Below are 24086 nucleotides of genomic sequence, written 5' to 3'. Positions count from 1 at the left end.
ATCCTTAATGCATTGTTTCTAAGCAAAAGGCACTATTTGCTCACATCTCAAATTAAACTATATTTTAAAAGCAATTACTCATTTGAACAAATAGATAAAAATGTAGTTTCGCTGTTTATTATTCTCCACCAATCTCATGGGAGCAAAAAATTAAATAGATACATTCTGACCGGATGCGGTGGTTCACTCCTGTAATCCTAGCACTTTGGGAGGCCAAGGCAGGCAGATCACTTGAGGTCTGGAGTTCGAAACCTGCCTGGCCAACATGGTGAAACCCTGTCTCTACTAAAAACACACGCACAAAAAAATTAGCTGGGCATAGGGGCTGGCACCTGTAATCCCAGCTACTCGGGAGGCTGAGGCAGGAGAATCGCTTGAACCTGGGAGGCGGAGGTTGCAGTGAGCCACAAGCATGCCACTGCACTACAATATGGGCGATAGAGCAACAATAATAAAAATAAAAAAATTAAAATTAAAATTAAAAAAGCTATATTCTGCTTCCCTTTCTGTTTCTGTCTTTTATTTCAATCTCTCTCCTCTGCCTTCATCTCTGTATTCCTTTGTGTATCTTCATGTGCCTCTTCCCTGGTCCACGTGCATCTTCATCAACACTCGATTTGTTTGTTTCTATGTCTCTTCCCATCTGCCCTCCTAATCTGTCTGCTCTGGATTATGTGTGCATGTGCTGTTACATCACCAGGAAATACATACTTCTGGCCAGGAAAGAGGGAGAGAGAAACCCAGTTCTCTTCCTATTCAGCAAGTATAAAAAAAAGTTACACATTTTATGTGTGTGTGGTAAAGATGGACTGCCACCGGCCTCAGAACTAGCTATGTCTGAATGGAACATTTATGCTCGATATGAATGAGGCAACCTCCAGATGTATAATAGTGGGAGGCAGCATAGCTGGCAGTTAAGGGCCATGAGCTTCAGCATTGGGCAGCTATAATGTCAAATTCCAGCTCTGCCACTTATTAACTATGGGATCTACCAAATTATTCAATCTTTCAAATCTTTTGTATCCTCCTCTACAAAATGCGGGTAATAAAAGTATCCACCTCACTGGGTTTCTGTGGGGATGTAAAAAGATAATACATGAAAATATTAACACAGTGTTATTCATCTAATAAACATTCAATAAACTCATTATTAATTATTATTATCTAATTTGATTCTCTACAACACGGAAATAAAAAATAAAAATATGAAAGGCTTGTTTATTGTTTTGCACATCATCGACGACACAAGCACCATAGGCAAGACGAAAGGCAGGAATTCGTGACTGATTGAAGAGCTTTGAGTGGTTGTGATCGGTAACAGTTTTTGAGGAAGGACTGCGTTGTCTCAGCTGGAAGAATTAGCACCAGTTTAAGTGATTTTTAAAAATTTGGCCGAAAGAATGTTGAGCTGTGGGTTATTTTCTTTGTTTTTTGTTTTGTTTTGTTTTGTTTTGTTTTGTTTATGAGATGGAGTCTCGGTTTGTCGGCCAGGCTGGAGTACTGTGGAAACACCTCTGCTTACTGCAACCTCTGCCTCCCAGGTTCAAGCAATTCTCCTGCCTCAGCCTCTCGAGTAGGCACATGCCACCACACCCAGCTAATTTTTGTATTAATTAGAGACGAGGTTTCACCATGTTGGCCAGGCTGATCTCGAACTCCTGACCTCAGGTGATCCACCGGCCTCAGCCTCCCAAAGTGCTGGGATAACAGGCTTGAGGAGCTGTGATGTGTTTTCTGAGAAACCAGCAGCAAAGATTTTATCCATGAGAAAATCTCCAGCAGACATACTTTGCCCGACACTGGGCTTGGTTCCCCAACAAGCGGCTCTCTCACTTTCCAAGATGTGCTCATTACATTCCCAGCACCTGCTTTCTGCACCCAACATGAATTCCTCTCACTGATCAGAAGAAAGGCCCCTATTGTAGAGTTACGTTATCAGATTCAGAAGCTCACAGACATAAATAAAGGGAATGAAAACACTTGCTGTTGTCATCATTCATACATTTTTTATGGGCCTCTGAAATAAGCTTGATGATTAGACATTTGAAAGTAAACATTTTTACTACACTATAAAAAGAAGCAATTTTTAAAAATCCATGGGGTCTCTAAAGTCCCCTCCCAGAACTGTATCACTGAGACTTTTTTACATGATTTAATAGAAATGACCAATCAATGATTATACAACACACACCCCCTCACACACACAAACACACACACTTACTCAACATGCTTAGCATCAGGACCTTGACATTTTTAAATAAAATCTTTTAAAATGAAATTTCTGTTATTTTATCATCAGAACATTATTTTCCATTAAGTTAAATACAATATTCCTTTGAAACTATCTAAATTATCAAAGTAGCTATATTTGCTCAAAATTTCCCTTCAATTCTCTCAGAAAATTGATCACTCCAGGAGGCAAAAGAAAGTTAGAATTTGCCATCCAGTTTTTTACTTTTATTTTTTATTTTTTGTAGAGATGTGGTCTCACCATGTTGTGCAGTCCAGTCTCGAACTCCTGGACTCCAGCAATCTTCCCACCTTGGCCTTCCAAAGTGCTGGGGTTACAGGCGTGAGTCACCACATACCTTGAAATTAAAAGATCTGCTGCTGGGCGCGGTGGCTCACACCTGTAATCCCAGCACTTTGAGAGGCTGAGCCAGGTGGATCACCTGAGGTCAGGAGTTCGAGATCAGCCTGGCCAACATGGTGAAACCCCATCTCTACTAAAAATACAAAAACTAAGTCAGGCGTGGCAGTGGGTGCCTGTAATCCCAGCTACTCAGGAGGCTAAGACAGGAGAATTGCTTGAACCGGGGAGGTGGAGGTTGCAGTGAGCCGAGATCACGCCATTGCACTCCAGCCTGGGCAACAACAGCAAAACTCCACTTCAAAAAAAAAAAAAGATTTGTTTTCAAGCAATTGGTTTGAAAGACATTTAAAAATATTTCTGGAAGGTTTCATATCTATTTGACATAAAAATTATAGGTTTTGATATCTATTTATACTTTTTACAATCTATTTCTTTAGTTTCAGTCCAACTTGAATGTAGGGGCATGAACAAGATGAAGTAGATAATTTCCATGTATAGGGATCCTTATTTGTTTGTGTCCAGTTACATAAAAATACACATACACATTGATATCCTCTCCCTCTTGTACTTTTTTTCTCTGACTCACTCTAAATAGACATTATTTGTTACCTTTGTCAATTTATAGGTAAAGATGACATACTTTGACCAATTTCCACTAGCCTAACAATTCCTCTCAACCTAAAATTATCCTATGCTATGGTTGCCAGTAGAACATCAAGAATTGAGGATCTACCCAAAGTGGCATCCATTCAATAACCAATTTTGGTACAAAAAATTAAATATCTAGATTCTTAAGGCTCTCACATGCTGATCCATCACTGCATTCTTAGCTGCAAAAAAAAAGGTAACAAATATGTAAGTCCATACATTTACATATTAAAAAGCAATTTTGTTTTGTTTTGTTTTGCTTGTTTGTTTCCATATGTAACACTTATAATTTAACAATCCTCTGTCACCTAGAGAAAGGGAGGATGATGTGGTAGTTAGGTGTGTGAGTGATGAAGTCTGATAGACCTAGTTTCAAATCCTGACTTGGAGAGCTATTAGTTGGGTTACCTTGTGATAAATTAAATATGTCTTACTCCTTTTTATTTATCTATAAAAATGCCTCATAGAGTCATTGTAAAGATTAGGCTGGGCACGGTGGCACACGCCTGTAATCCCAGCACTTTGGGAGGCTGAGATGGGCAGATCACTTGAGGTCAGGAGTTCAAGACCAGCCTGGCCAACATTGTGAAACTCCATCTCTACTAAAAACTACAAAAACAAAAACAAAAACCAAAAAATTAGCTGCACATGGTGGCAGTCACCTATAATCCCAGCTACTTGGGAGGCTGAGGCAGGAGACTTGCTTGAACCCGGGAGGCAGAGGTTGCAGTAAGCCAAGATCACGCCACTGCACTCCAGCCTGGGCGACAGAGTGAAACTCTGTCTGAAAAAAAAAAAAAGATTAAACTAGTTGGCCTATGGATGTAGAAAAATTAGCACAATGTCTGGCATATACTATATGCTCAAAAAATGTTAGATGTTATTATTAAAATTGTTTTAATGTTTTGGTAGGCTTTTGGTACAAAATAAAATTTTACTGAATACAATTTTTTTTTTTTTTTTTTTTTTTTTTTTTGAGACAGAGTCTTGTCCTGTCAACCATGCTGGAGTGCAGTGGAGTGATCTCGGCTCACTGCAACCTCCACCTCCCAGGTTCAATTCTCCTGCCTCAGCCTCCTGAGTAGCTGGGATTACAGGCATGTGCCACCACGCCTGGCTAATTTTTTGTGTCTTCAGTAGAGATGGGATTTCACCATGTTAGCCAAGCAGGTCTCAAGCTCCTGACCTCGTGATCTGCCCGCCTCAGCCTCCCAAAGTGCTGGGATTACAGGCATGAGCCACTGCACCTGGCCCTGAATATGAATTTTATGTCTCTGTCATCTCGGTCATTATAACTTCCTGCATCCTCACCACAAAGCTTCTTTTCTATACTGACCTTGACTTTGCTGAGATGTTTTTATTGCAGTTGGGAAAGAATTAAACCCTTGGCAACATTGAAGTCTACCTGGCAAATATAATTGCTCCATGAGGAGTTCAAAATCACATATTGTAGACATGTGGCTGATTTTCTAATTCATGAATGACATATTCGTTATTTTAAATATAACGTCTAAAACATCTCTCTGAATTTCACGTTAAAAGTTTAGAGTAGTTCTCAAGTAGAAAAATAGTTCTCAAGTAGAAAAAACTATCAGCCAAATTTTTTGTCTAATATTAATAAGAAAATGAACCATCAATTGTTTAACATCAACCAAATTCCAGGTACTAGGTGATATACTTTATATACATTATCTCATTTAATCATCCAAACAACCCTATGACCTGGATATTTTACTTACAGTTGAGGAATCCTTGAGTCTGAAAGTCTAAGTAACATGTTCAGCTTCCTATAGCTAGGGACTACAACCTGGTTCTCCCTGCCTGCCCCAAATCTCAAAGCCTTCCCACTGAAACAAATTGATCCATGGAATTTTTCATGTTTTAACTGGTGGTCTTGGCTGAAAATCCATAATCTCCATAATGGCAAAATAGCTCCCCAAGATGGGGGAAATTCATTCACGGCAGTTATGCGGCAATGAGACAGCCAGGTGGGAGGGGGTCCCTGGAGAAACTCCAACCAGCCTGCCCACTGAGGTGGAGTCTCAGGAAGTTCACGAGGTTTGCAGCTGGGAGGAGCTTGGCCCCGCCTCTTCCTGTGCAGAATGGGGGATTCAAATGGCGGGCGAGAAGTGCTCTAGCAGAGGGACTTTGGCCTTGGGAGAGTCCCTGTTTCCCCCTTTTCTTGCTTTTCACCCGATAAAATCCTGCTTTGCCCAACCTTTAAACCGTCTGTGAGCCCAAATTTTCGTGGCTGTGGGACAGACAAGAACACTGTCTTTAGCTGAACTAAGGAAAGTCTTGCAGCAGCAATAGACTAAACAAAGACTACTGTGCCTAGTTGAACTATTTTTTATGCTTCTTCAGGTAAATGGCTTACATGTGTAGGCACAGTCATTATTTTGTTTGCCCTCAGAAAATCTCCTGTGTTATTCCCATTTAACAGAAAAATAGAAACAGAGAAGATCGAGTTTCCCTGCTTAAGGCAAAGAAGGCTGTTGATATGACTATTCTTGACTTTTCACTGGACTTTTTTCAGCAAGACTGTACATCATTAGGACAGGGACTTAGTCACATCATCACTCTTAAAAACTTAAGGCTGTCTCTGACCTTATGAATCATCTTCCGCAGGGGAACGTTATGTATTCAGTTTTGGACCACACACTGTTTTTGAGGCACTGATGAAAGCTCTGGACCCTCCTCCAAGAAAAATGCATATATGCACCCACCAAACTTGGCACTTAATTCAGTGGCATCATGAACCTCCGTCCGCAGACCTCCTGGGGCTGATGCCTTCTGGCCAAGAATCCCTGATCTAATGAATTTTAAAACTGCCTGTTAAATATGAAGAAACTCAAGCCTAGGAGACATATCCCCTCAAGATCACCCAGCTAAGCTGTTTGCATAGTGTGGGCCCCTGGACAAACAAAGCTATCCTCATTTTGCTGTCTGTAAAAAAGTCTATGGCTATTGATTAGGAAAATAAAACATACTTTTGGAAAATAGTGTATTCTACAATGTACTGCATGTAAAGTGCTTTTTAAAACTTAAAAACCGATTATGGATAATATTTCTAAATAAAGGAGATTAGGTCAGATTACAGTGAATAAAGTGAAAAACAAAGAAAGATGAGTGGATAGGCAGAATGATGTCAGTTAATTGTCAGGAACTGGGAATCAAACTTTGCCATCTTTGTCAACAAGGACAAAAAAACTATGGGGACTTACTACAATCCCATTTTCCATCAATTTTAGAAGTTTTTTATTTGGTGAATGTTGTGTTAGCATGATTTCTTCAAACAAAGCTTAATTATGAAACTAAGTTATGTAGGATTTCTCCATTCTTACCAGTTTTTAGAAAATTCATCAAATGACTTTTCTCTCTAAATATGAAAAAGATAACTGATTTGATTCTTAACAGAGAAACTTATTATTTTACATTTATCACTACTATCTTTGGGGAGGATGGGACAGATTTGCAGTGGGACAGGTGCCTTTCAGAGAGTAGGATCTAGAGTCATGAAGACTTGGATTCAAATCCCAGAATCCCAGCTGGATTCTCAAGGGTGGTTCTACTCCACCTCTCTCAGCCCATTGGTGCCTTTCAGAGAGTAGGATCTAGAGTCATGAAGACTTGGATTCAAATCCCAGAATCCCAGCTGGATTCTTAAGGGTGGTTCTACTCCACCTCTCAGCCTATTTCATCATGTGGAAAATGGTCGTCGGAACAATTCTTCCTTATAAGGTTTAATGCAGATTATAAAGTGCTTGGCAATTCCTGAAACATGATTAGTGCTCAGTCTGTTACCTCTCGTTGCTGTTTTTCTGCTGGCTGAAGGACATGGTAAGAAAGGTGCTCTCAGAAAAGCCCTCTCTGGGGTCACCTCCCAGGAAACTCAGCCTTTTGGCAGCTACCACCTGGGGTATCACTGAACAAGGTACAACTGCATGTGTCAGATGGCTCAGTGTCTAATCTCTTCTCTGTTTCAAATCTGTTTTAGCAGCTACCTTGAAAGTGACGGGACAATTATGGATATAAAGGTCTCTATATAAAAAGAAAATTTACCTTTTTATTATCAAGAATGCTTTTCCATTTTCCCTACTTGTTTGAAATCAAGACAAAAGCATACAATAGTCTGGTACATATCAAGGTCTTTGTCACAATTATATATACATATGTGTATGTGTGTATATAATTTAATTAATCATGTATGGTCAGCTCTCTCTACCTGGGGATTCAACCAACCCAGATCAAAAAAGTAGTTAGGCCTACCATGGATGCATCTGTGCTAAACATGTACATACTTTTTTCCTTGTCATTATTTCTTAACAATATAGTGTAACAACTATGTATGTAGCATTTATATTCCCCTGCTGATACTGAGGGATGACTATATTTAAAATACTCTTTTTGCCTTGTGAAATTATCATTTCTCTTTTCATGTTGCATAATCTATGGTTTCATTACCATTAAAGCATCAACCAGAAGCCTCTGAGTGCCAACACTATATATAAATATTGTAATAATAACAGAAGAAAAATCATTTGCCTAATTTTTACAAAATGATTTTGAAAAAGTATATCCCAAATTACTAATTTATTCATTTTAATTATGAGAAAGCTGATGCATACAAAGTAATCCTATGTAATATATATGGAAGTTCTAACTCATCCTAATGCATATCCTATAAACTCACCACACAGCCTAAGACCTAGGACATTTCCAATACCCTTGAAGCCCCAGGCTCCTCTCCAATCCCTTCCCTTCACCTCCCCACCCCCAGTGGTAACTGGTGTCCTGAATAATTCATTTATTTTAAAATAAAATTTGAAATGAGATCATACGAATTTAGGTATTAGCTTCTCCAGGGCCCTGGGATCCAGGCATTCCAAAGATTCTCTCCAGACTCTCAGGTAAAGGTGTCAGTGAGAGCCCACTTCCCTGAGAGGGCAAGAAGTTTGTCTTTCTAAACACACAGGACAGGCTGAGCATGGTGGCTCCTGCGTGTAATGTCAGCCCTTTGGGAGGCTGAGGCGGGCAAATCACTTGGGGTCAGGAGTTTGAGACCAGCCTGGCCAACATGGTGAAAGCCCTTCTCTACTAAAAATACAAAAACTAGCCGGGCATGATAGTGGACACCCATAATCCCAGCTACTGGGGAGGCTGAAGCAGGAGAATCACTTGAAACCAGGAGGCAGAGGTTGCAGTGAGCTGAGATGTCACCACTGCATTCCAGCCTGGGTGATAGAATGAGACCTTGCCTCAAGAAATAATAAAAATAAACACACAAGACAAATGTTCTTATGCTGTCTAAAGTTGTAAGAAGTATACAGTGTGAACAAAGAATTCTCATCAAAATAAAATAAAAATATAGGCCAGGTGCAGTGGCTCACTCCTTTGGGATCCCAACACTTTGGGAGGCTGAGGTGGGAGGATCACTTGAGCTCAGAAGTTTGAGACCAGCCTGAGCAACATAGGAAGACCTCATCTCTACAAATAATAATAATAATAAATAGCTGGATAACTGGATGTGGCAGTGTGTGCCTGTAGTACCAGCTACTCTAGAGGCTGAGGTAGGAGGATTACTTGAGCCTGGGAGTTAGAGGCTGCAGTGAGCTGTAAGCCATGATTGCACTACTGCACTCCAGCCTGGACAGCAGAGGGAGACCTTGTCTCAAAAAAAGAAAAAAAAGTAATGAAAGCTATCCAATATTTATATTGAACCTCTCTCTTTTGCCCTTTGGTTTTCTCATTTGCCAGCAGGAGTGACAGATCTGCATTTGCAGCTGTCATTTGGTCAGGTGGAACTGGCAGACAGAAATGATGACTTCAGTTGCTTTCAAGGCTTCCAAGGAAGTTCTTGACCTTTATTATCCCAAAGGTCCCTAAATGGTGCTACAAGAAAGTACCACAGGGCGTGAATCATGAGCATGTCGGACCAATGTGGTGGCTGTGTAAGTGGATTCTCATTCATCTGTGAATCAGGTTAAAGAGGAATCATGTGCATATTTTGTGAACAAAATCAGTTCTTTCCACTAGTTTGCTATCTAATGAGCACTATTCATCAGCAGTGGAAGATCAGTTTTTAGCCTATCCTAAATCTGCATTAACTCAGACTGTTTTTGAATTTTTAATCATTTATTCAGGGATATTAGTAAAGTACAACTTTGAATTATTTATAAATAAAGGGTTTGGTTAACATGTTAAATATGTAAGCTACATTCCATGGTTTAGTTTTTAAACACTGGAGAGTACAACTTTTTTAAACCTTTTAAATAACTTTAAAAACACTCACTTACATTGAACAGCTTAATTTGTTAATTAGAAACCATTTGTATTTATTCACCATTTGAATAAGCTTCTAACGTTTTGCTAGCCTGGTGGAAGTTACCAGGTAGGTAGACTTGAATATTTTTCAAAATTAAATTTCTTTTAAAGTATTTTATAGTTTTTACTGGCCTTCCTTCTAGTTGATCTATTTTAGTGAGACTTGACATTGCATTTGAGATGAGTACCAATGACTAGGTTAGAATGTGAGGGCTTATTTTCCATTTTAATAACTCCCTACATCACATACAGTTCCTTTGTTGGGATAAAAATCTCAGTAAAGTACACATCGGTCACTATAAATAGCAGCTACAAGCCTGTACATTCAGGAGAGTCTCCAGAGAGTGTATTTTAAACCCCACATTGTTTAGAATAGGAAATTCTTCCAATATTCATATTTTCCATTGTGGGTGACATGGACTATCCCATGTCACATCTTCACTGGGTTCTGTTTTCCTGTATCATTTAGGAACTCAGCTGACAGTTTCCAGCGGATTGCTCAATATGTGCTTTTTATTTTTCTAAGGGTAGCCTGGGTCTTTTTGTCTGGTGGGAATTTTGTATGCTTCATAGGGCTCTCCAAATAAAAGCTAGATAACTCAGAGCCGGCACCAAAGCAACTAGGTAATGAAAGAGTCCTTTATTTCTGGAGCTAGTAGCACTACTGTGCCCGCTTAGAATAATAGCAGTCAACCCATTTTTTATTCCCACAGAAAACTTTACACTGTTGGAAGGTTTTCTGGAGGTGGGGGGAGACTCAAGAGACTAATATGAAAAATGAGCAGGAAGTGAGCAAACAAACAAGCAGGATGAGGTGATGGGTTATCAGGCTGATTCAAAGACAAGAAGCATCCTCAGGTCTAATCACACTGCATCTTTCCCAAGGCATGATTGGCAGATACAATACATGTATATCTCTGCCCACTCCTTCCTTGAACAATTCTTCTGTTTCTCTAATCAAAACTGTTGTGTAGATCTTGATATTTTTTTAGTGGGGGCTCACTTGGGGGATCTAATATTCCCTCACTATTTGTCCTTTGATGAAGATGAGAAAGGACCTATTATTAAGAGGTCTTAGGCAAAAATTGTGATGTAGAAAGAACTGATATCTGATTCCTGTCCTTCCTGCTACTACCTTTTAAGATCCTTTAACTCTTCCTATCTAACCATGAGAGTGTATTTTCCCTGAGCCAGCATCTTCATAGCATATCCTGGCTACCTAGGGATTATCATTGCTACAGATGCCCAGTAGCTTTTGAACTGAACAGAATGAAGTTTTTTAAAACTCTAGACTGAGGCCGGGGAGAAATTCCCAAATCCTTTAGTCCCTAAGTGCCTCACGTCATACAAATTATGTCTCATTGTGGCATTGTCAGAGCTATGGTAGAGCTGAAATCAGAGACATATACCCTTCAGAAAGGTGTCAGTTTCCCATGAGAACTCTGCCTGAAGTGCAGAATTACTTCTAGAACACAGATTCTGGTGTCCAGTTGGGTTATGTCATCAGAAATTAACATACGCTGTCTTTCCTACATTCTCTGAAAGGGGGTTGGAAGCCCAAATCATTGGACAGTCTGTAGAGCAACATGTCCAAGAGCACACAGTCAGTGGCAGGGTCAAATCCAGAAACCCTGTCATTTACTGCCACTCTGGCACTTCTTTTCTTTGCATTGTGCAAGGCCCCACTCTCAATTTATTACCACATTAGAGCTAAATGTCCTCTAACTCCTGCTGAAGAGATTGTCTTTTAAATCAAGGACAAAAGAAAAGACACCGGATAAAAGTTCAGCAGATCAGGGTTTCCTTATCTATAAAAGAGAACTAACACTTCGCAGGGTGGCTGAGAAAATTAAGCAAGACATAGAAAAAATGTCATCGAAAGTGTAAAGGGTAATGCGCATGACATACGTTTATCATGTTGAAGTGCCTGGGTGATTACATTGGATTCACTTCTATATTAACTACATGGAGAGTTGCAGGTTTCATGCTGGTCATGTGCTACGTTTCAAAGGAATTTTCACACTTCTTACCCTACTACCTTATGCTAGCTGACTGGCTGTCAGGCAGTCAAAAATCAGATGCTGAGGAAACACAATGAAATAAAATGTCACCGTCACTCTGCCTAGAGCCTGTCACCTCTGGAGAGGGCTTAGGACTTCAATTGCAGATTAGGAGAGCCAAAGCCATTTTATCTTCCCTTTTCCTTTAGATGTGAATTGAGGAGAAAATGCAGAAGATTTAAAATTCTAGCTTTATCCCAATCAGAAGGAAACTGTGCTGTGCTTACTAGGAGACCCCTACTCCCACCTTAGGTCTTACATGGCACTTTTTACGTATGTTAACTATTATCATCTATTTTATATGTTTATTTGTTCTCATATCTGTTTTCTCCACCAAACTGAAAGCAATTGTAGATCAGAAACTACATCTTACTCATTTTTATTTCTCCAAGACAGCATACAATGTTGAATGAACACTAATACTTTAGTCCATATCTGTGTATTAAGGCACAACTGTGACAAATTTGCTAAGCTACTTGTGAGGGAGGCAGAAATGTCAGTGACATTTGTTGTGTCTTCTAAATGCTGGCACCATCAATACCTCTCCTGGGGTTTCATCACTCCTTTGCTGAGCCTTCAAGCCATTGCAATTTCAACTCCATATCTTTTCTCTAGAGAAATGAAGAGATTTATCTCATGCATTTCTTTGATAATTAAGGATAATTGGACTTTTACAACATATAATTTTGACCACTTATGCTTATTTAGTTGCATTGTGGAGGCAAACAATATGAATTTGGTAAGAGTCCATTTCCTTTTGTTGGCCTATTTACTCTAGTACTCAAGCCCTTAGTATATCTGCAATTAGTATCTGCCTTATAAATCAGATAATCATCAAATTAAAGGGTTTATACCAAACGTACAGGAGTCCAACAGTGAACAAACTGCATAATCAAAAATTTCTCTAATGAAAGATCAAGCTTGTGGTCAGGAGGAGTAAAGTATCCAGTTAATACCAGAAGAATGGGCAGAAGTAGGATAAGGGTAGGGACAATCTCTGGCATGTATTTATCAACATTCTTTCTGATAACAGAATGTTTAGCATACAATAGAATGTAGTGTTTAACATATAAGTTGAGTTCAAAGTTTAGATTCCAAATGGTAAATGGTTTTCCAATATTGGGATGTAATGATGGACCAAAAAAGAAAAAAGAAAAAGAATGAAGTAATACATTAGAGCCCAATACTTTTAAATCAAAATACGAGGACTTAATTATTTTTTTCCAGTAAAGTCGAGCATTTTTATAAATGGTTTATGCTCCTTGAGTAGTGCTATTTGGAAGAAGGAGGAGGAGTATTTATAAATGGAGTTTCTTCATCATAAAATATACCCTTTGGTTAATTTGTTAACATAAAATTTGTAATTCAAATAAAGTTAGTGAACTGGAACTCTCAAAATACATAGACCCAGAAGCACAATAGAATAGCCTCAGAATTGTATTTTTACCTTTCAGCTTAATTTTTGATTCTTAGATCTACTGGGAAAAGGTCAGAAGGAAAGGTAATTTGAAGTTATCCTAGAAAGACTGAATTCTAAAATACCTAGGAGAATCTCAGATTACTTCAGCCCTCTCTACTTTGCAACATATTTTAGAAAGCTGAATTCATATTTCAGATCATTGGCTTTCAAATTTGAAGTGACTGTCTGCTTTTTTTTTTTTTTTAAAGTATCATCTATTTTATTTTTTTGTTGTTGTTGTCTTCATAATGTGTTAACATTAAAAAGCTTTCCAGATGGCTTCTGGCTTTGAAATGAGAAAACTGAATATGTTTTTTTACTAAATATTTTCCCTTAAAAACCTGTCAGGCTGGTTGTTATTGTATAAATTAGCGAGATAAAAAAAGGCCCCATTTGCTTTTCTTGTTTTAATCTTAATAAGAGCTTGATTTCACTGCTTAATAACGTCAAAGTAAAATAAATGGAAAAGCTTTCTTCTCCTACTCTATTTCTAATCTCCTGCCTTAGGCTACCATCATAAAGGTACCTAAGATTCTACAGAAGAGCATTTCTGAGAAATACAATGCATAAGGGTCAAATTGCATTAGGTCTCCCAGATTGAAGCAAGTGGAGTCCAACTGTAATCCACAATATTAATGAGCGTAAAGAAAGAATGGCCAGTAGAAGCTGGCCGCGGTGGCTCACACCTGTAATCCCAGCACTTTGGGAGGCCAAGGCGGGTGGATCACCTGAGGTCAGGAGTTCGAGACCAGCCTGACCAACACGGTGAGGTCTCTACTAAAAATACAAAATTAGCCGGGCATGGTGGTGCATGCCTGTAATCCCAGCTACCTGGGAGGCTGAGGCAGGAGAATTACTTGAACCCAGGAGGCAGAGGTTGCAGTGAGCCGAGATCACACCATTGCACTCCAGCCTGGGCAACAAGAGCAAAACTCCATCTCAAAAAAAAAAAAAAAAAAGGAATGGCCAGTAGAAACCTGCATAACTGCCAAGTTCAAGACCTAGTTTGGCCCTGGGGATCTAGGAATATCCAAATGAGACAGACCTTGAACTCAGGGTTGGTTGAGTTTCAGGGTGGTGACATGAGATTTATGGCTTGAATCTCAGAGTTGTGACATGAAAAGTATTCTCTCCACTTGGAGAAGTGTTTCCTCATGTCTCCCCTTGGCTTGGGTAAAATATTACCTGTGATGATTTCACCTCCCTTTGCTCTGACTTTACGCTCATGAAGAAGTCTCTATTGACTGTGCAGCTTCCTGACATCCTGGCTTGGGGAATGGGAGGTGCCCTGGTTGGGAAATGGGAGTTCTCCAGGCACTGAAGACAGATGGCATTTATTCTATCTTAATTGGCACTAGAGATGATGGCATCGGTCTCTTGTGCCTCTGTGAGTTCATCAATCTTCCTGATACCTGTTGACTCTTGAACTCCCAAGATCCAATTTCTGGTGCAGAACTGTTATGAATATTCCAAAAAAAAAAAGGCTAATCTGTAGAAACCTTTGGAAGAACAAGCAGCATCTCTACTCCATCATTGTCCTTCCTCACCCCAGAGAACAAATGACAAGTATTTACTGGCCATCTGTTACATACAAACACCCTTCTAGGCTGTATCAGGTGCAAAAGTGGTGGTAGGAAATATCCCTTCCAGCAAAAATGTTACACTGTAACTTATTTGGTAAAAACAACTATATACACAAGAACAATGAATAAATAAGACTCTGTGTATTTGTGTTTCTCTTTCTTTTCTTTTCTTTTCTTTTCTTTCTTTTCTTTCTGTCTCACTCTGTCACCCAGGCTACAGTGCACTGGTGCAATCTCGGCTCACTGCAGCCTTCACCTCCCAGGTTCCAGTGATTCTCGTGCCTCAGCCTCTGGAGTAGCTGATGCCAGGCTAGCCTTTGTATTTTTAATAGAGATGGGGTTTCGCTAAGTTGGCCAGGCTGGTTTCTAACTTCTGACCTCAGGTGATCCACCCACCTCAGCCTCCCAAAGTGCTGGGATTACAGGTGTAAGCCCCCACGCCTGGCACCATACATTTATTTCTATCTATAGATATCATAATCAAGTGCTGATCCCAGTCAGATGTGATTATAAAATATAACAGAACCCCCCAAAACGAAGGAAATCAATATTTTTTAAGATTCACTGGAAAAAAATCTGGATTTGATTCCAGTATAAAAGCCATGTGTAAATTTAATATCCAGATGCATAAAGTGGACACCAGCAAATAAATTTATGGTTGTGGAAATATTTAGATACTTTGAACAAGAGTGGTACACCCTGAGAATTCTGTGGCTTATGAACTAATATATGCTTCCTTTGAAGATTTGACCTTTTCTTCTGCACTAGAATTATCTCCTGAGTCCTTATAATAATTTCCTTCACAACCCGTACCTATGAACAACAAATCTACATTCTAAAATATAGCACTATGGCTTAGATTCAGTTTCTTATGGGTCGAAATCACATTCTTCATGTACACACTTCTTTCCTGGAATTATGTAAAGCAGATATTATTATTATTATTTTCACTGAGACCAGAACCAGGATTTTGTAGATGTGCACCAGCCACCATTCATTCAAAATCGTTAGAGCCCTGCTATTTCCAAGCACTGTTTGTTGTTTTAAAGATACGTTTCAAGTTGGAGGGCAGAAAGGAGTTAGAGGCATGATCCTTTTCAGATAGAAACTTTTCAGGAAAAGAAAATAGTCCAGTTGTTTAAAAACCCTGGATTTTAAAAAGAGCTTAGAGAGTCGGCCTAAGTAATTGGTGCAAGACAGTTTAAACAGAAACAGGGAGTCTCACAGCAAGTTGGCTGGAGGGGCTGACTCACACATTGCAACATAATTATTTCTCAAATAACATGCAAACAAGAGTGGGCTCGGCCGGGCGCGGTGGCTGAAGCCTGTAATCCTTGCACTTTGGGAGGCCGAGACGGGCGGATCACGAGGTCAGGAGATCGAGACCATCCTGGCTAACCCGGTGAAACCCCGTCTCTACTAAAAAATACAAAAAACTAGCCGGGCGAGGTGGCGGGCGCCTGTAGTCCCAGCTACTAGGGAGGCTGAGGCAGGAGAATGGCGTAAACCCGGGAGGCGGAGCTTGCAGTGAGCTGAGATCCGGCCACTGCACTCCAGCCTGGGCGACAGAGCGAGACTCCGTCTCAAAAAAAAAAAAAAGAGTGGGCTCAAGCTTTTTGGTTTCTCTCTCCCTAACAAGATAAATTAGAAAGAAATAAAGTCAAATCCAGGAAGACTTCATAGAGGTGAGGCCAGGAACTGGTTTGTAAAGAACCACGAGAATTCAGAGAAGCAAAAGGAGTAAGCGTGGGCATAGGACTTACAAAGCAATTCATTTGGAGAAGAAAAAAGAAAAAGCAAAAACCCTGGATGTAGCACAAAACTGAATGAATGATCTCTCTAAGAGATGCTATTATCAATGTGAAAATGATGTTAGGATGTGTTAACAGGAACGTGGCAGGCAGCACTGGGACTTCAGCCAGGCCTTGGTCAGCTTTTATTATGTCCAATTTTGGTTTCCTGTTTGAAGAGTTGTTATAGTCAGGCTGATATTAAAAGGATGGAAAATAGGCATTGGCGTCTAGCCTAGAAAAGACGAGACTAAAGGATGACTTAATACCTGTGGCCCTCGTAGAGATAAGTAGGTTTCTATTTCAGCAACAGGAAATCTAGTTCGATAACAGGATAAATTGAGCGTGAGAGTGATTAAACACTGGGACCTTGATCACAGGATGTCACCTACTGAAGTTCTTTAGCTCTACTGCTTTCAGAGTACTGTTCACTTTCTGTCTTGTAGTAGAATTTTTATATACATGTCTTATCTCCCTTTGGGACTGCCCTTCTTATCTTTGCATCCCCCACAGCACTTAGTGCAATGACTTGCTTGTAGTAAACATTCCAATAATGCTAAGCGAAGCAAAGCAAAAAGGAATGTGCTGTGACAAAATAAAACTACATGGTCACCATTATAAGGATAATAAGGGAGTGTCACAACCCAAGCCCCTATTACAGGCCTAGAGATAGATGAGGCAAAGAATAATTAAGAAACGTGTATCAACACAGGCCACGAAGAACCACTGGCAGACTAGGGTGAGGAGTAAACTGTGATTTTTCCACAGCAGCCCCTACATTCAATATCAAAGGACATATTACAGAGCAGCATAGTTTAAGTGAACATATTCAACATCATGGCAGAGGCAGGGGATGGGAGATGCCATCAGCTATGGGGGAAGACGATGAGAGGCCAACAGAAAGGAGGAAAGAGATGCTGCCTGTGACTATGGAAACTCCTTTACCTACATTCCTGTTCACCTTGGGATGGGGGAACAGCTGTCTAGGCCAGATTTTTTGCCTAGTTCTAAGAGTATGGAGCCTATGAATTTCTTCATAAGAAAATTTATCTCCAACAGCCTTTTCAAATGTCCCCTTTATACTACCTGTACTGTTGCCTCCCTAGTGGTAGATTTCCCTTAGGTTTATGTGAGTTTCTGTAGGAAGTGAATGACTCTGTGCATGTTGTGTGTGCATGTGTGCATATGCATGCATGCATGTATGTGTGTCTCTGTGTGCACATGTCTGTATGTGTGTGCATGTGTGCGTATGCATGCAAATGTGTGTGCATACATGTGTATGCATGCCTGTGTGTATATGTGTCTGTGCATGTGTGCGTATGCATGCATGTATATGTGTGTGCCTGTGTGTACATGTGTGTCATAAGTGCATTAGGGTGTGTGCACAGTGCTTCCCACATACCTCTTTTTTCCCTAGGGAATTGTTCCAAGGTAGAAGCTATTCTTAAACAACCGCTGCAGACTCTAAAGTCTGGAACAGATCATGTGGTCCGGTCTCCTACCTCCATGAAGTAAAGTTATTTTTAAAAAATCATATTTTCTTAATAAAGGACCACCCTGTGGTAGGAGCTGTTCCTTTCTATTACACTGACCTTCCTCAAACCTTCCCAGCCCAGAATCTCTTTGATGAAAAATTAAACAATAAAGTATCCAGAAACAAAGGATGCTATGAGTAATCTCAGAGTGGCCCAGACTTTCATTTTTCCTAGTAAAAGAGTCCTGAAGCATCATCAAATTCACAATACCTATTATCTTGCTGAAGGATGACTGGCCCACTTGTTCATGGTGCCAATGAATAGTCATTAGTTCACTTCTCAGAGACACCAGTTCTGGCAGCTGGACACTGGGTACCATTCTCTGCTATGCAGTGAAAGCACACAGGCCTGTAGGTCTCGGCAGGACCAGAACACTGTGCACAAATAACCTTTAGATTGTTATTTCTCAATCCTCTCACCTTGCCTCTCCAGCCCCAGCCACCAGGTCTCAGAGGACTCTTGGAAGCACTTGCCTGGCCCAGCCCTGCTCTGAGCTTGTGATTCACTTGTTATCTCCATGCATCTTCCTGCACTGCCTGTCTTTCATTGGCCTTTGTGCTCTTCCTGTTCCCAGAGAGTGTCTGAACCAGGTCCAAGACTCACTTCTCTCTTCACTGTTCCCATGTTGGTACCCTACCAGGTAGCATGAGTTATAACACCACTGGGTTTTACTATCACAAACTGAAGACAGACAGCTGCTTCCCAAATGCATGCCCCTAATAACAAAGGAGGGTGTGCACTGTTTCCTTTTCCCTCTTTTGGCAGCTAGGGAAATAGCCTGGTGGACATCCTGTGTACAACTGGCAATTAGCACACTTTCTGTACATGGATTCTGCACGTGTGGAAGATCACTAAATTCTTGCTCTCCTCCATGGAAAACACTGACCAGAAAGAACCACAGATTTTTTTTTAGGTTATTCCCTTTTATGAACCTATTCTGAATATGCCAAAACTATACTTGTCACCTCAGAATTGGAGTGGGGGGTTGGGGAGGAGGGAATCAGGAGGTGATAGCTTTCTCGCAGAGCTGCGACAAATAACTACAAACTTGGTGGCTTTAAACAACACAACTTATTATGTACAGTTCTATAGGTTAGAAGTCCGACACAGGTCTCACTGGGCTAACATCAAGGTGTCAGCAGGGCTGTGTTCCTTCCTGGAGGCCCCAGGAGAGAATCCATTTCCTCGCCTTTTCCAGCTTCTAGAGGAAGTTACATTCTCAGGCTCTTGGACCCCCTCTCCATCTTCAAAGCCATCACCAGTCTGTCTGTCTGCCCACCCCGAAGATATAGCTCCCCTAACCACAGCTGGGAAGGGGTCTCTGATTTTAAAGAGCCATGTGATTCGTTCCAGTACACCTGGACAATGCAGGATGCTCTCGCCGTCTCAGTGCCTTTAATTTCATCACAACTACAAGGTCCCTTTTGCCACGCAAATTAACATGTTCTCGGGTTCTGGAGATTTGGGAGAAACGTTATTCTACCTACCACAGAAAGCCACTGACTTTTGTAAGTAATTGAAGAGAAAAAATTAATTGGGCAAAGTTCGGGAGAAAGAGGAGCGGCAGAATGCCTCGATACATGTTTCTGTCTCAGTTCTAGCGTGAGAAACTCAAGACAAGTCAGTGTGTATTTAAGTACTCTTGTGTGAAGGCAGACATATCTCTATTTTATGAGTGTCTTATGTGCTACTTTTGTCAATATATGTTCAGTGATCATATGTGTAATCAGAGATATTTAAGTGCATATATACATAATGATATATGGAGATAATTAACTTTAAGTTTATTAAACTGTATTTACTCTATAAACTATGACTTCATTTTTTTGTTTTGTTGTTTTTTTGCTTTTTGGGATGGAGTCTCACTCTGTCACCCAGGCTGGAGTGCAGTGGTGTGATCTCAGCTCACTGCAACATCCGCCTCCTGGGTTCAAGCGATTCTCCTGCCTCAACCTCCCAAGTATCTGGGACTACAGGCACCCGCCACCAACCCTGGTTAATTTTTATATTTTTAGTAGAGACGGGATTTTACCATGTTGGCCAGGCTGGTCTCGAACTCCAGACCTTGACCCACCCGCCTCAGCCTCCCAGAGTGCTGGGATTACAGGCATGAGCCACCTCACCTGGCCTATAAACTATGACTCTGATGACCGCATAGTATTTAAGCAAGAAAACAACCAAAATGTTCTAGCTAAAGTGAAGAGAGCATTTAACCTAACCCAGTTAAACTTTAAGTTGAACACAAGAGTAGCAGATGCAGTTCAGCTCCATGACACTGGGTGAGTTGTCTAAATGCTCTGTGCTTTGGTGTCCTTGTCTGCGTGTGATATGAAGCCACAGATCTCAAAGATCGCTTTCATTCTGTGAAAGCGCTCTCAATGTGTGAAGTTGACTGCTTCTCTGGCTATTTACCAAGAGAATAATCTTAACCCTACTTTGTGGAGATCTGATTTGTTCTCACTTGACCAAAAGCCAGTCCCACGAGCAGCTTGGTACCCAAGCACCAGTCTGTTTAGTACTCATTAGAGATGAAGAACCATATTCATAAGTCAAGCTGAGAGGGAGTGTCATCTCCAGACAGAATCACCACCACCCCCTCCTCAGGAACTGGAATTTGGCTGCTTTCCAAGCCACTGCTGACCAGGCTCCATTGCCCAGCTTGGCTGATGAGATCACTGCCAGAGTACCATGGGTGCAGACGGGGCCTGCTGTTTCAACATGTTCTCGGGAGGGCTCTTGCCCACATTTCTTGGAGAGGTGTGAGCACCAAACATGCTGAACCATCCAGCCCATCACTGAGCAGGGCCGTCTCTCTTCAACCCTTTTCATTTGGTTTGCATTTTTATGTCATGCCTCCTTCCCTGGATAAAAGGGATAAGAGGAGTTTCTCAGATTTGATTTCTCAGTGGGAACTGTTTGCTTTGGAAGCCACCTACACCAATGCTAATTGAGAACAGAGCTCAGAATGGGAGCCTGAGAACTGCACCCGGATGAACTTTTTGGTGGGCTGATTTCTGTTGATCTTGTCAGAATTAGGTTGTATATGCCTGTAATACCATGATCAACTGTTTTCCAAAAGGCTGAGCAAATGCATCAGTGTCTTTTTCCTTTGACCAGTTACTTACCTTGGAAAAATTATTTGTAGTTAAGCATATAAAGTCTTCATCAGGAAAGCTACTGGGGATCCTGGCCTCACTACCCAGCAATAACACTTCTGGAACTCTCGAAGCAATCAGTGCTCTTTAATCGCTAAACAGGATGGGCTTCTATTAGAGAGATTACAGTAAAAAATAACAATCAGCTCTCTGATGATCCTGTGAGGAGGGAACGGGTGGGGAGGAGTAGATTTGGCTGAGGACAAGCCCAGACTTTCGTCACAGGGACAGACCAACGTGTTAACACAAAGGGAGAACACGGGAGCATCCTGCACCGTGCATTTCAGCCACAGATCACATGGCCCCTCCGCGGGCCCGGCCCACGCCCTGACCGCCCGGCCCAGCCAGGTCTCCGTACCTCTCTGCCCCGCCGCCCCTTCCCAACTGCGGACATGCTGGGTGGATCCGGATCGCATGGAAGACGCAGCCTGGCCGCGCTCTCCAAGTGAGTCCTCATTTCGCCTCTTTGGTTTTTCCTTTCTTTTCTTTCTTTCTTTTTTTTTTTTTTAAACAAACGAATTGTTGTTAAAAAAAAAAAAAAAAAAAAAAGTGGGAGTGGGAGGGGAGAGGAGGAGACACCAGGCAGGAAAGGAATGCAGTGAGTGTGTGAGTTTCAGACCTGTCTGAAACTTTCTGGTTTCCACTTCATGGTTGCTCTGATTCGCTGGTTTTTCTTGTTTCCATTTTAATGGTGGTTTGTGGACCATTTGCCAGGAGTTTATACCTAGGCACGGGGTTTCTGCGTTTCAAATACCAATCCATAAAGCATTGTGTTTCTAAAGGTCTGCTGTTAATTTAGACCTTAGCCCTCCATTCAGAATGATCCATTGGCAGGGCTCAGAGATTTTGGCTAAACCACACATTGCCCAATCCTTAAAGTAAACAGCCAAAGCCCTCAATATACTGACCATCTGACTAAGACAGAACAAGACCCAGAGCATATGCTATTGATCAGGGAATTGTTCAGATAACGGGCTCCAAGGGTTTAGGATCATGAAATCCTGGAATGTTAAAGCCAGAACGGAGGCCTTTAGACTCTTTGGTGCAATGCTCTGGTTCAACAGGCAGGGAAACAGAACCCAGAGGGGTAACTCAATTTACCCCAAAGCAGACAACAGTTGGTAGCCAAGCCATGGCTTTGTACTCTCATGCAAAGGGCCATTTTCACACTGGTGTTTATGAGGTTTGAACAACTTACTGGGTCTTGGGAAAAGGTACCGCACAAGAATTAGAACACCAAATGGCCTTTCAGTAAATCTTTTCCATTTTTGAGAGTTTTGGCACCGATTCAGCATGACAATTGTTGTTCCAGTTGTTCCAGCGTTTGTACAACAGTTAATCAAATAAACAGAGGAACTCATCAGGGTCCTAAAAACAAGACCCATGTCCATTACATTAGCAGATCTCTTGGATAACTAGTTTCTGTAAGTGTGGTTATTCACATGGGAGAGCTCAAAGGGACTTTAGAGGTTATCTGTATAGTACGGTGTTTATCAAACTTTTTTAAAAATCAAATTTGATCTTAAAGGGAATGCTATTGTGTGAAGGAGATGTTCTGGTTAAAGAGAGAAGGTTTGGGATCTAGAGCTCCTCGTCCTCACTCTACTCTCCAGTCACAGCCCACTGCACAGTTGTACCCCACTCCTCATCCCTCTTCTACCCCACCTCCCCTCCCTCCCCATCAAAACTTCCTTGGAATCCTAGGTCTCCATGGAACAGTTCAGAAACCACTGATCTCATTGAAAGCCTTCATTTCAGATGAGGAAACTGAGGCACAGGAAGGGCTTGCCCAGGGTCACACAGCTGATCCTCAATGGAGCATGGGATGCTAGGAAAAGAGCCCAGTGTGGCTGGCTGTCTCTCTTTCTCTCAACTCATGGACCTGACACTTGTTTCCACTCCTTCATGCCTATGGTTCTATCAGTCTCCTTTCTCTGTGTCTCCCTTCTCTGTTTACTCTGCTATTTCCTGGATTTCAACAGCTATTGCCTCTCACTGGGATGGTTGTCATTGCCTGCCATCTGGTCCTCGGCCTCTCTCTCCCCTTTCTGATCCAGTCCCCTACAGACCCCACCCTTGAAGATAAAGTCCATTCTCCTTATTACAGCATTCAAAGTTCTCCATCATATACCTTCAATATTTCTTCCCATTCTGACTTCTGCCAGGGAGAATGTTAAAAACATTGCGGGGAAATAAATAAATGATGGGCATAATTTTATCAGATTCTGCAGAAATGACAAAAGAAATGCACACAGGGATGTCGAGATTTGTAAAAAGTATAGAAGTACCTGATCCAGTGAAATAAGATCACTCACAGCTCCCCACACTCAGCATATACAAGCCACCACTGTTTCTGGACTCATTCTATTCCCTACACAGGGAATACCCTCACCCTCCTGTTTCTGACCTCCTTCCTGTTTTGCAAGGCCCTGATCAGATGCTCCCTTCCTCTATAAACCTTCCTCATTCCTCACTTCTCTCACTCTAATAACCGTTGCCCATCCTTCTTTTATTAGCTTTGTACCGTCAATCGAGGAGAATGATGAGGCAAGTCTCAATCATTTTAGGAGGTTTATTTGCCAAAGTTAAGGATGTGCGTGGGAGATAGGTCTCTGCCTTTATCAGAAGACAATTTTGAGGGCTCCATATTTAGAGGGGAAAGGGCAGGGATATTGAAAAGTACACAATTTTCATGTAAGTGAATCTGCATTTTTTACATAAGATCACATAAACAAAAGGGGCAGGGGAAAAATGCGGGGAATCTGCATTTTACATATGACAACAGACAAAAATGGGGTAGGGCAATGCACTCAGATATGCATTGGTGTCTGGTGGGCCAGGGTGACTGCACCTATAAAGATAAGCTGTCCGTTTGCATTGCCATGGTGAAGTTTTAACAGCTCACTAGGAATGTCCTTGTGGACAAAATATGCAGAAGG

At 41.2% G+C, this 24086-nt stretch overlaps 1 protein-coding gene across 10 annotated transcripts in view; it reads left to right on the top strand.

Moving 5' to 3' along the window:
- Nucleotides 1-24086, top strand: part of CALD1 (caldesmon 1) — a 233865-nt gene that overhangs the window by 131610 nt on the left and 78169 nt on the right. Inside the window, exon 1 of one of the 10 annotated variants that reach the window (XR_001901232.3) lies at nt 21322-21592. The exons of 8 other annotated variants lie outside the window; for them this stretch is intronic. Coding sequence is in view for 1 of the 2 variants with exons in the window: in XM_009203904.3 (XP_009202168.2) it covers nt 21540-21592 (53 nt within the window). In the remaining variant the exon portion in view is untranslated. Of the gene's footprint in view, nt 1-21321; nt 21593-24086 lie in introns of those variants that run through there. One more of the 10 variants, XM_009203904.3, reaches the window with a different exon arrangement.

The sequence above is a fragment of the Papio anubis genome, chromosome 4, assembly GCF_008728515.1.
Source record: "Papio anubis isolate 15944 chromosome 4, Panubis1.0, whole genome shotgun sequence".
Taxonomy (NCBI): domain Eukaryota; kingdom Metazoa; phylum Chordata; class Mammalia; order Primates; family Cercopithecidae; genus Papio; species Papio anubis.
Note: the sequence above shows the minus strand (reverse complement) of the source record. Positions and strands in the feature narration are given on the sequence as shown.